The following is a 13,103-nucleotide window of genomic DNA, read 5'->3' as shown; positions in this document are numbered from 1 at the left end:
TTGTCTCTATATGCAGTATTGAACTGATTGACTTTATACTACTACTACTACTACTACTGTGGCTTTCTTGTAAGCACTCTTAGAAACTAGAAGTTGAGGGCCTCATGGTGGTCTGGTTGCTTGGGCAAGCACCAATCTGCCCTCTAATAAATCGTCCCTCTCACCCTACTAATGGCCTCAGTGAACTTTACATAAAGTTGCCTTACACTGATATCAGAGCCAAGGACAGATAATTGTTACAAAAGATGTCTCTGACACTATGATCCTAAAGCATATTGATTTCCTTTATCAAAAATATGTGATGAGTGACTGGGGAGCCGAGAGCCAGCACAGATGGATCAGGTTGCAGAGGATAACAATTCCAACCTCTTCTCCACATGGAAAGGCAGACACACCTCCTCTCCAGCACAGAGCAGCCGGGCTATCATTATATGAGCGGGGCCCTCTATCACCAGCGTGGGGGGGGGGGGGCTGATAACACTGAGCAAGTGCCTTCACTACTTATCAGTCCTCTGATTGGAAAGTGCTGATGGGAAAGACTGGGGTTAGGGAGTCAGGTAGGAGGCAGTGCTTATCCAGGACGAGAGGGATGGCTCTGTGTCACCTGGTGTGTAGACACAGATATAAGTGCTCAGAGCATCCTTCCTCTTTACCTTTCCCTGCCTGCCTCCTCTCCTACAAGAATCTCAGGTGAGTCACATATTCTAAAACATTTACTTTATACTAACGTGGGATGATGAAATTAAAAGATTAAGACTCTGCCCTTACTTCTTGTACAATAGTATTTATGTTTCTACTATATACTTTTATTATGCTATATCAGGGGTCTAAGAAGTTATACTATACATTGTACAAATTAAGTGTCTTTATGTCTGTGTGAATGTTAGAACTGAATTATACCTTATATACAAGAAAGCGTAGAACAATGTAAATGTCACTAATCTTTATTATCGTTATTGTAGTAGTAAAACTCATATTCTGTAGTCTTCTTGTCATACTGAAGATAAACTTACTATACTGTGTGTAGGATGATAGTATGTAGGATACTACCATGTGCAGTTTTTCTTGCAGTTTTTTTTTAAACGCAGAAACTTAAGTAAATCTAATAAGACGGAAAGATAAAATATCAAAGACATTGAGTACAGAGGGAAAGGACTTAGTATACGTCTCACTTTTATATTCACTGTTGTGTTTTGCTTTAAAAAGGACACAAAAAGTGCAATAAAAAGCGTTTATGATTCGAGGTGTATGTAGTTTTTGCTGCACAAATTGAAGAACTAAATTATCAATTCACTCTTTATGGAGCATAAACTTTTGTAAGCATAGCTACACTTTATATAGCAAACTGCATGATTAAATTGAGCTTGTTGTGTGCATTGTAAAATTTTGGAATGCCACGATTGTTTTACTTACTGTGTTACTGTATGGAAAGACACAATTAGCTCATTGTGCCAACTAACCAACTCTACTAAAACGCCATACACTTAAATAATATCTCTATAAAGATTAGTATGTCAGTGGTTAGTAATGATATCCTGTGAATCTAGTGAAGCATCTTGTAATAACGTCTTCTTGTCCAGGACCGAGGTCTCATATTCCACATTCCGGCTGCTCATTAGAGCACTTGGCGACTACACAGTCCATTTCATTTACTTACTGTGTGATGTGTTTGTTTACCTCGTAGTCATTTTATTAATCTTCTTGTGTGTTGGTATTAAATTGTAATTTGGCCTTAGAATTTAGAATTGTTTAGCTATACATCAAGCATTATGTGTTCTGTCTTTTTGAGATAATCCTGTTGCTAACATTTACCTGTATGATGTATTATATATACATGAAAAGACAATGGGCCACATTTATCAAAACTAGTGCAGTCTGTGCTATGTGCAGTTTTCCTGTGTAGTGTGCAGGGGGCGCCAGATTCTTCAAAACTGGTGACCGGTCTTCATGAATCTGGCGCCCCCCCTGCACTGCTTGGGAAGTGGACAACAATTTATTTGGTGCACTTTGTTCATGTTGCAGAATTGTGCGGCACATGAGTAATAAATGTGGCGCAAATTCAGACTAAGCATTAGCACGCCCCTATAAGTGCACATTTCCGCTGCTTCTTCCTCCCGTATTGAATAAGCAGATTCCAGAAGATCCACGTCTGTGACACCTGTATACGGTGTAGATACAAGTTTGAATGCTCGAAAATGGCGCTGGATTGGAGTGTTTTTGAAAAACTTTTTTTTATTATTTTACAATAGATCCATAAGGATAAAAAATTACATTAAGTTTGGAACAACGCGTTTCGGGCTTGTACCAAGCGCTTCATCAGGTTCATGCACATATAGTTAAAAACGTGAGAATTATGTGTGATTTTATATATAAATCTCACATTTTTAACTATATGTGCATGAACCTGATGAAGCGCTTGGTACAAGCGCGAAACGCGTTGTTACAAATTTAATGTAATCTTTTTATCCTTGGATCTTTTATAAAATAATTTTAAAAAGTTTTTTTTTTAAAACTCCAATCCGACTGGGCCAGCGCCATTTTCGAGCGTTCAAACTTGGATGAACACCATATACAGCTGTCACAGACGTGGATCTACCAAATATATTGGGAGTCTTCATCTGGAGAACATAGATTAGTTGAGTAATTCTGATGGAGCAATAAAGCAAGTTGCAAATACTGGCGAAAAACACTTCAAGGCCCAATTTTTATATGAAGCAACACGTTAACTACAAGCCCTTGCATGTGCCTGAATTTCAGTTCTGTCATCTTGTTGTATAATTAAGTGGCCAGCAGGGTGTTACACACAATACACAGGACAATTATGAGTTATTTAGATTGCCATAAATGACAAAATATTTTTAGCCTGTATTTTTGGGCTTGGCAGTGGTAAAAGATGGGATGTGATTCATTTTAATAATTTAATAATTGCTTTCCAGTTCTTGTCTACATCTAGAAACATGGATAAAAAGGTACTTGGCAGCTTATGGTGGAGGAACTCGGGCAGAGTAGTGCTTTTTGCATTTTGTGGCTTTTTGCTGGAAGAAAGGGCTTCATATTGATGCATTTATTTATTTTAAGTACCATATATACTTGAGTATAAGCCTAGTTTTTCAGCACAAAAAAATGTGCTGAAAACCCAAACTCGACATATACTTGAGTAAAAAAAAAATATCAAAACTCCCCTTTCCGGCTTTCCCCGCTGCTGGCTATATACTGGGACATGGGGCTGGCTATATACTGGGGGGTATGAGCTGGCAGGCTATATACTGGGGGGCAGGTGCTGGCTATATACTATGGGGCAGGGTCCGGAAGGCTATATAATGGGGGGGCTGTGACCAATGCATTTCCCACCCTCAGCTTATACTAGGTTTTCCCACGTTTTTGTGGTAAAATTAGAGGTCTCGGCTTATACTTGGGTTGGCTTATACTTGAGTATATACAGCATATTTAATATTGGATTAGTAATGAAACTATGAGAAAACCTACAACTCCCAAATGATGTCAGTAGGACTGAGCAATGATCTTAAGTACATGGGGGGTCTACTGACTATGATGGGATAGTAGAATCAGGTATGTTGGACTTCAACATGGCCAAGCGACCATACAATGTTTTGAACAGGGTCTGGCATTGAATGAATGCCTTGTTTCATTCTCAATAGAAGATGCCAGGATTGTGTAAAATTGATTTATGTATAACAGAGGCAATTATTAATAACTCACCCAGCAGGTTAAGGGAGATTGTCTTGTTGATGATGGCACAGGCTATAATTAAAACAGTGAGAGGAGAATGTATGCATTGATGTGTGTTATTGACTAGGTGGTTCCCACCCTTACAGTGGAATCTCTCCCAGTAGTACAGTACTGTGTGGATATGGGTAGAGAAGTATAACTCATGCCCTAATGATAGAGTTGGGGACAGAGAATAGATAATAATTTCTTGAGTAGCCCACCTCTTATGCCACTTGTCGAAGTTGCCAATCCATTTGTTCATTGTGAAGGAACACCATTGTATAATGTCCCATTACATGTCTGGTCCTTCGTTGTTATCCAGTTATGGTCCTTCTTCCATTACCTTGATAGCTTCCCCCAATTTCCTGACTTCCCTCCACCAAGGTGCACATATTATAGATAAGTAGATGATTGCCGACTCTTCACAACTTGGCATTAGAAAAGTTCTAGCTTGCATTAAAGGTGATTTTCTGCCGTAAAAGGTGATGGGTCATCTTCCATCTTTCTGCTTAATGTTACTGAATGGTAATTGGGTTCTTGTGTAGAAGATGGTGGATTGCTGGGATTTATCTGTCATTGTGGTGTGTAATTGTAGGTATCTAATTTTTGTTAAATTTCACTTTTATCTTTGCAGAAAATGGCTCCTCTCCCAGAATTCCAGAACCATATCCCAAATGATCTTCCCAAGAACCCTCATCCTCCGAACGACGATGGTAAGTTTACACTGATCTAAACCTGATATTATATCAATATGATAAATGATCCCTGGAATGTGTCTTAGGTGTCCTACTTTATAATAGACATATACTTATTGGATTCTATATATTTTTCAGGAGATTGTAGCATTACTGAAACAGAGTCATTACCTCCAGCTTATTCTACTGTGGTGCTATGCAAAGACGAACCTGAGTTTGACCCATGGGAGATGCCAGAACTTAAGAGTACTGGCCCAAAGTGGTCAGGTAGGTGTAATGCGTTTGGGTTAAAAGTCCTAGGACACTTTTATTTAAAAAACAAAAGTGAAAATGACATATCTGCATAACCCAGAGAGAAATGGGTGATAGGCGAAACTTTTAGGCCATGCCGGAACATGGCCGCCTTCTTGAAAGTTACTGTTTTGCTTCAATGGAAGGATGGTATTAAACAAGAAATCAATTGCAGGACTCACATTTTCAATGTGTATTGTGGCTAAAATATTCTACATGTTGTTTTACAGAAATGAACACAAAACAACGTATCCTATCGGTTCTTAAGTCAATCACAAAATTCATCCTCTTGCTGGCGCTGTTATATTTCTTTGTTTGCTCCTTGGATGTGTTAAGTTCTGCCTTCCAACTGGTAGGAGGTAAGAAAATACACCTGTCCTGTTACAGTCATTGGCTTGCAACTCAATATATAAATAAATTATAATTATTAATCATTTATTACCTCATTCTAGGAAAAGCTGCAGGAGATATTTTCAAGAACCACTCTGTACTGTCCAATCCTATTGCCGGATTAGTGATTGGGGTTCTGGTTACTGTCCTAGTACAGAGCTCAAGTACATCGACATCCATTGTGGTCAGCATGGTGTCTTCTGGCCGTAAGTATACCCTCAACTATATACTATGTTGCTCTAGGCGCCAAAGCAACTTGTGGGTAATGTCTTGCCAAACTGAGTGCACATATGTTATATGTTTATAGTGTTAGGCTGTGTATCTATGATGGTTTCTCAAGTTTATTTCTTCTTAAAAGTGGATGTATTGGAGTGGTTTAGAGGAAATCTACCATCAAAATGAAGCATAATAAACCAGCGACACTTACTCATAGATCCAGACGCAATGACTGTGGTTAAAATAGATTTTAAAAGGAAGGAGAACATGAATAACAAATATAAGAAGATTACCACAGTCACAGTGCCTGGATCTATGAGTAAGTGTCCCCATGTTTGATTTTGATGGTAGATTTCCTTTAAAAGAAACCTACCATCAGATATCTACCTATTAAGGTAGATGTGATGGTAGGTTCCAATTAATCTACTAAACCCTAATCTATCTTTATCTAACCCTATAACGCTTTCTATACTAAGTTAAAACTTTACCTAGCTAACATGTAAATTTTACAGAGTGGATGATGAGAGGGGAAGCAAAGGCATCTCAGTAGCCTTTCTGATCCCTGTCTTCCTAAGCGTCCTTGGCATGCTCCTGCTAATGCTCTCGTTGTTGAGTGCTCCAACAGAGCTCTGTGCATGTGATAGAGCTCTCTGCCCATCGGCACTGATGCTGGAGCTAATGCGCATGCGCAGAGCTCAGACGGTGTGCTCAACATCGGGAGCATTAAGAGGATTGTGTCGAGGACTTGCAGGTCGGGAGAGATCGCAGAGACTAGTGGGGTGCCTTTGCTACTCCCCACCCCAGTAGCCTCTGCATAAAATTTACATATTGGCTAAATAATGTTTAGCTTAGTATAGAAAGCGTTATAGGGTTAGCTAAAGATAGATTAGGGTTTCGAGGTTAATAGGTAGATTTCTGATGGTAGGTTTCCTTTAAATTAGAATATAGAACATAGAAGGCAGTGGTTACATGGGACTTTAAAATGAATGTAGTGAAAATTGAGAACAATAGTGGAGATTGCAACATAAAATTTAAGTTTGTATGATTATTTGTGCCTTGACAGTTCTCACGGTCAGGACAGCCATTCCAATCATCATGGGAGCCAACATTGGGACATCAGTCACAAACACCATTGTAGCTTTGATGCAGTCTGGAGACCGGAATGAATTCAGAAGGTACAGCACCAGCTCTTATCTAAGCTGTAAAGAAATCTATGAACCACATAATGTTGTTGTAGCTGATGAATATTAATACGGTTCTTCATTATCTACTTTAAAACTTAATTCACCCCCCTTCTTTCTATGTTTACGAGTCCATTGGGCAATTCTACTGAGCACATGACGGCTGGATGCAGTCAATGGCCCAGATTTATTAAAGACTTTTTTTTGTCTGACTTTGCACGAAAAATAATGTGCAATGCTTGCACATGATGTGTAAGTGTCCGGCTGCACTATGCCCGATGCAACACAAAATACTGCAAATAAAGGGGCGTTCCGGTGCACAGTCCAAGTTTGCGACACATTAATCATGCAGAGTCCGACAGAATTGTGTTGCATGTCCTATGTTAAAGGTGCACCGCAAGAGTTGGTCCACTCTGTTGGAGCAGTGCAGGGGGTACCAGATTTGTGAAGAACGTGCTACACTTTTCATGTCGCACACTGCGCCCTCTACAGGCAAACTGCACATATTACAGTTAGCACTATTCTTGGTAAATGTGGATAATGAGTAGGTTTACCCACTGGACTCCCAAGCCTTGACATAAATCAGAGGTTTACAGCATAAAATATGTACTTGAAGTGATAGGTTTCTCTAAACATTTTTTTAAATATGTGAGTATAACTAAATGCTAAGTACATATAACCTGTATATATGTGAGTATAACTAAATGCTAAGAACATATAACCTGTATTGAATGTATTGATAATATATATCACACATTTCTGTAGATGTACTTGTTGGTGAACCAGTTACTGTGACACACCCTTAGGCTACTCCTATAGTTACAGAGCGCTTGTCTTCACATGCCAAATGCTATAAAATTATATAATCTTTTATGAAAACCTGTATATCCAGGGTGATAATGCATGTATAATATAGAAGGTGCAAAATAGTTTTGTAGATGGAAGCAATAAGAAAACTTGCAGTATAAAGTCAAATAATTAAAATTAGAATCCTGTAGAGCTTTCTAGAGGAGATTGATCTTTCGATACGGTGTAATAAAGAACAGCCTACAGCTATACAATATGGAGGTGTAGGAACTCCATGTTACTCAGCATAGCCTCCATGTGTTACCATTGTAAGAAGTATTAAATGACTTATTGAAATTGTTTCTTCCTCGCAGGGCATTCGCAGGAGCCACAGTGCATGACTTCTTCAACTGGCTCTCCGTGCTGGTTCTGCTTCCCATTGAAGTCGCAACAGGATATTTGTTCCACCTCACACATGTTATTGTTCAGTCCTTCAACATAAAAACAGGAGAAGACGCTCCAGATATGCTGAAAGTTATCACTGAGCCCCTTACTAAAGGAATTATTCAGGTATGCCCAGAATAAAGCTTTATTTTCTCATTGAAAATGAGAAAAAATTGATGAAAAAATCTTTATGGTATAGTTCAGTGATGACGAACCTTTAAGAGTACCCAAAATCCACTTTTACTTTTAAGAGTGCCCGAAATCCACTTTTATGTCACAAAGTGCCAACATGACAATTTAAGCAGTAATCTATTGATCCCTGCTGTATCACGAGTTTCAATCGTATTGGCATCCCGAGGACACCAATATAATAGAAAGAAGATGTAGAAATATGGATTGTAACTTCCCTTTGAGGGTCTCCTGAGGAATCAGGAGACCCAGAGCAGGAGATCCAACGATAATCCATCGCTGCCCACACCTTCTCGTTCCTCTTGTAGCCCTGGCAGCCAAGGATGTCGCTTTAAAATGGCACTGAGCATGGCACGTCCTGGGCTGTCTTGGACTGCCTTGAGTCCTGTCTGGCAAATTCTTTGCTAGGGTGAAGGCCTGGGTGCCCACAGGAAGTGCTCTGGCACCCATACCAAAGGTTGGCCACCACTGGTATAGTTGGACTTCCATAGTAAAAGGTACAGTTTGTAAATCTGTCTTCTGTGTTGCAGCTCGACAAGAAAGTAATTCAGGAGATAGCCAATGGGAACCCAGCTGCCCAAAATATGAGTCTGATCAAGAGAGATTGTGGATACAAGGTGAGAAGACAATTTTGTATTCTAATTTACAGACAATGAGAACAACTTTAATAGAATACAGCAAAGCTGTTGTCGCATGTACAATACTTTATTATAGAACCTAATTGAGCAGAGCTGAACTTGGGCAATTCTTAGCCTTTTATGACCTATCCTGTAGCTCAGGATGTCTCTGATCTTATATGAACAAGGACAAAAATACATTTTTATTGAATTTTTATGGCTTAATTCATCATCATGTGTGCCCTAGTCCTTGGCCTATAAAAGGCCACTCCCATATATATATATGTATATGATCTACCATCTACAACTCATACTAATTGATGGACCATCAATGATGTTTTCAAGGTCACTTATTTTGTCTCTTATTTCTTAAAGCTTTCCAGCTTAGGATAGATCTTCAATGATTAATTTGGGGGCATATGACCCAGCCAGTAGACAAAGAATGGAGCTGTTCTACTTGCTTTATTTGTTGCATTGATTCTGATGCCATAATTATTTTTTTTTGGTTGAAGTCCAAAATATCAGACCACATTCATAGTTCATCAATAGTCATAATATAGTGAGCAGGAAAAGGAATTTAATATTTTATCCAAAAAAAAACCAAAATATCCACATAAATATGGCACATATAGTCTTAGTAAAAATAGTTCATGATGACAGAGAAATAAAAAACTTGCAAATACATTAGGTTTTTCCAAAAGAATGGAAATGTAAAGCAAAAAGTTACATAAAAGTAACATATGTTAATGCTTATCTGCAGGAATGGATAAACATTACTGTGTCCGGTCCGGAGAACTGCACTGCCAACAGAACCTGCTGGACAGATGACAATAATGTGACATGGACGGAGATTCAAGAGAGTGTAAAGATCAAATGTAAGTATCTATTGATGTAGTTGTCTATGCAAAGAAGTCTAAAAAAATAATTTGCATTGATGCTGGAATAGTGGTGACCAATATGTATGAATAGTTCGCTTCATATGGCCGATTGGATAAGCGACTATTTTGGGTGGATTGTTGACCACCTTCCAGATCATATGGTTTACAAAAAAAACAATCATCAGAACTTTCCTTATTCTTCCAAAACACATCAGACTAAGCCCTCCTGCTCACCAGCATAGTTTTTGTCCATAGTTTAGTATGTCCTTGCTACACACAACCCTGGTTTCTATGGCCCTGTGTGTGAGCCAACTGCCCGAGCTAAAAACTTCAGAGCAGCTTCTATTCCTGCCAAAGCTTGCGGGACAGTATCTTCGACTGTTATCGGCGTGTAAGCCAACTAACTGCCCGCAAATAAAGGACGGCAGATCCTTTATTTTCATGTACCCTTTTTTAGGTGGTAGCTATCTCACCAGCCCACCTATTCTAAAGCATGCTACGCAACTGACGTAAGGTCCTACAAACTTCTATAACAGTGGCTTGTAGCTTCGAGAAGAAAAGGATAAGCAATGTTGCAATCCCACTATCTTGTCTGACCATAAGAGAGAGTTGGGGAAAATCAGGCGGTAGTTAATTTAGCAATATTAATCTAATGTGCATAGCCAAATTTACTTGCCTATTTCTATTGTTAAAATCAAATATTGATATGATAATAGGCAACTTTTGTAACTATTCCTATGTGCATTATGTTCCAGGTGGTCACATATTTAGTAACAGTAATCTCCCAGATCTGGCCGTGGGTCTCATCCTGTTGGCACTGTCATTGATAGTGCTTTGCGTGTGTCTGATTTTGATTGTCAAGCTTCTAAACTCCATGCTAAAGGGACAAGTGTCTGTTGTCATCAAGAAGATCATCAATACTGGTAACTATCAACGTTCAAGTAGACGTCTTTTATGGTTAACATACCAGTTTAGAGGTCGTAATCATATGGATCCAACATTATTTACATGTTTTCTCTTGTTTTTTTTATTTCCTCAAGATTTCCCATTTCCATTCTCATGGTTGACTGGATACTTGGCAATGATTGTAGGTGCCGGCATGACTTTCATTGTTCAGAGCAGCTCAGTCTTCACATCCGCAATTACTCCACTTATTGGTGAGAATCAATTATGGTTATAAGATAACATACCTTTGTGGTTATATTGTTACCACTTGCTGTTCTAACTCTCTCTTGTTTCTTGCAGGTATTGGAGTGATTAGCATAGAACGTGCCTATCCATTGACATTGGGGTCAAACATTGGAACCACTACAACTGCCCTGTTAGCGGCTTTGGCCAGTCCAGGGGAGACCCTGCAATACTCTGTACAGGTGAGTTTTACAACATTATCTACTTAGTATTTCTAGAATTTTTTAATTCTCCATCCCACTACAAAAAAAAAGAAAATCTGGGATCTCAGGAATAACCCATGGCTCTAGGTCACAGCTGTTTTTCGATTTCAAATATATTGGTAATAAATAAAATTTACTTAGATACCTGATATCTAAAACCTGCACCAATTTCATACCCCACTGAAGTCCTCAAACTGTAGCCTCTACATTTCTCACTAATTTCAGTAACTGTGTAACTATCACAGAGCCTAAAAGAGCCTAATGGCTCATCAGGTCAAAACAACAAGAGAAACTTCACTGCTTGGACCACAGGGATCAGAAAAATGGCCATTGATGTACTTTTACATGATGTATTTTTTCATTTTCAAAGCAACCAAAGAACATATTATATATATCCAGACATTACCTTAAATATGATGCTAAATGGTCTCTAGAGCTCTAGAGGCCCTCAGTTCAGGTCTTCAGCTCTGAATATTATGTCCAAGCATGTATAGAATAGTGCATAAAGTTGCATGTGTCTAGTTTCTTCTTGTTTCGCTATTATGTGTTAAAATGAAATATTTCATCATATTTTGCAGATTTCGTTATGTCACTTTTTCTTCAACATATCCGGGATCCTCATTTGGTACCCGATCCCCTTCATGAGGCTACCCATTCGAATGGCCAAAGGCTTGGGGAACAAGACAGCAAAATACCGATGGTTTGCTGTTATCTACCTGATCCTGTGCTTCTTCTTGTTGCCCCTGGCTGTCTTTGGCTTGTCCATGGCTGGATGGCCGGCTTTGGCAGGAGTCGCTATCCCAATTGTAGTGGTAGTTATTGCCGTCATCGTTATCAGTGTTATGCAGGCCAAATGCCCCGGAGCTTTACCGGGTTTCCTAAAAACCTGGAACTTCCTCCCCAAGTGGATGCACTCTCTGAAGCCTTGGGATCTGTGGATGTCCGCCCTCACTTTGTTTTGTGGTCGATACTGTTGTTGCTGTTGCAAGAAATGCAAGTGCTGTAAGTGCTGCCAGGAAAAGGAAGATGAAGAAGAAGTGGTGGGAAAGCCCCAGACTCTGGAGTGTCACGAAAATGTTGTAGATCTGACTGATGAGCTCCCGTCTAATCATAACAAAGATGAAGGAAAGACTATGGGCCTCACTACTTTTTAAGAACCATTTAAGGAAGATCTGTTAAAGGGAATTCAAAGTGGACTAAGAACTCTTTAAGAGTTCGGAGCAAATGAATATTTATTTTGTGGTTCGAAAATGGTGCAATATAACAAATTGTGGATAGAGATGAGTGAATCTATTAGTTGGTTTGTAAATTGGTTACAAATTTACCATTTTTCAAGCAACAAATAGAATCCAAATCTTTTCTTATTTGCTTCGGATGAATATTTTTAAAAATGGTCGCTGCTGTCGTTCATCCGAGAGCTTATTGAAGGGGTGACGAAATATTATAAAATTCATTTAAAATTTACTAAAGGAGATAGGAGCTTTTTATGAAAAAGCTGTGTTTTAGAACACAGGGGTTTTATACAAATTAGAGCAATATACTTTGTAACCGATTCCATTCAGACCAAAACTGAATCTTTTGAAATATTCAACAAAGCTTCTACATATCAAATCTTGGATGATTTGCTCATCTCTAATTGTGGAAAAAAATTATGCAGTCGTCCATGTTTATCTAATCACTAGGTCATGACTAAAAGAGCAAAAGTAAGTGATAAAAATGCTGCTATGGACTATCGATTGCTATGGACTACTGAAGGGGCAGAACTGGAGAAATCCACAAATGTAGCACTGAATGTGCATAATGAAACATATACATATAAAGAAAAAGGTGTATATTTTCAATGAGAAAGATCTAGAAATACAATCTAGAAATACAATATGTACTGTGTACATATTAATACAGATCTGTACATATCATACAACCCATGTATATATAAATATTCTACTGTACATAGATGATATATTTTTACCATATACCAATGTACAGTTGTCATATAGTTCTGATATGTTGTAATATTTAATAAATATTGTGATTCAGATTATTGCTCAATTAGTTTTTGTTAATAAGGGTGTGATGATTTACCGTACATTATATATGTATAGATATAGATAGATAGATACATATATATGTAAAGGTTACATGAAAACGTAAGAGCTTGGAATCCAGGGATTTATTTGGGGGGTTTTCCATTGACATTTTTTAGTTGCCATCATGGGTGTTATTTGCCTTCCTCAGGTTCAACACTAAAGGATTATTGGTTGTAGCTAATGGACTCTTATCACATGTAGGCTTCTTC

At 38.5% G+C, this 13,103-nt stretch overlaps 1 protein-coding gene across 3 annotated transcripts; it reads left to right on the top strand.

Moving 5' to 3' along the window:
• The first annotated feature begins 549 nt into the window (after nucleotides 1–549).
• On the top strand, nucleotides 550–12,846 carry SLC34A2 (solute carrier family 34 member 2). Of its 3 annotated transcripts, XM_072125987.1 has the most exons (14): nucleotides 615–690; nucleotides 2,937–2,969; nucleotides 4,364–4,442; nucleotides 4,563–4,691; nucleotides 4,946–5,074; nucleotides 5,168–5,311; nucleotides 6,385–6,496; nucleotides 7,663–7,858; nucleotides 8,452–8,538; nucleotides 9,299–9,413; nucleotides 10,172–10,339; nucleotides 10,457–10,573; nucleotides 10,662–10,786; nucleotides 11,386–12,846. In XM_072125987.1, exons 2-14 carry the CDS (start codon nucleotides 2,958–2,960, stop codon nucleotides 11,959–11,961), a joined length of 1,989 nt encoding a protein of 662 aa, XP_071982088.1. In that variant the 5' UTR covers nucleotides 615–690; nucleotides 2,937–2,957; the 3' UTR covers nucleotides 11,962–12,846. The 3 variants fall into 3 exon arrangements, with proteins under 3 accessions (XP_071982090.1, XP_071982088.1, XP_071982091.1); XM_072125989.1 differs by lacking the exon at nucleotides 2,937–2,969 and having other exon boundaries at nucleotides 550–690; XM_072125990.1 differs by lacking the exons at nucleotides 615–690; nucleotides 2,937–2,969 and adding an exon at nucleotides 4,090–4,113.
• Nucleotides 12,847–13,103: the final 257 nt, after the last annotated feature.

Source organism: Engystomops pustulosus, chromosome 1 (assembly GCF_040894005.1).
Source record: "Engystomops pustulosus chromosome 1, aEngPut4.maternal, whole genome shotgun sequence".
Taxonomy (NCBI): domain Eukaryota; kingdom Metazoa; phylum Chordata; class Amphibia; order Anura; family Leptodactylidae; genus Engystomops; species Engystomops pustulosus.
The sequence above is the reverse complement of the archived record's forward strand: the minus strand, read 5'-3'. Positions and strand labels throughout refer to the sequence as shown.

Bases quoted from the DNA above. Each gene is read 5' to 3' on its own strand.
- SLC34A2 (XM_072125987.1), top strand. The intron at 5,075-5,167 runs GTAAGAAAATAC...ACCTCATTCTAG, and splicing joins TGCCTTCCAACTGGTAGGAG to GAAAAGCTGCAGGAGATATT. The intron at 8,539-9,298 runs GTGAGAAGACAA...GCTTATCTGCAG, and splicing joins AGAGAGATTGTGGATACAAG to GAATGGATAAACATTACTGT.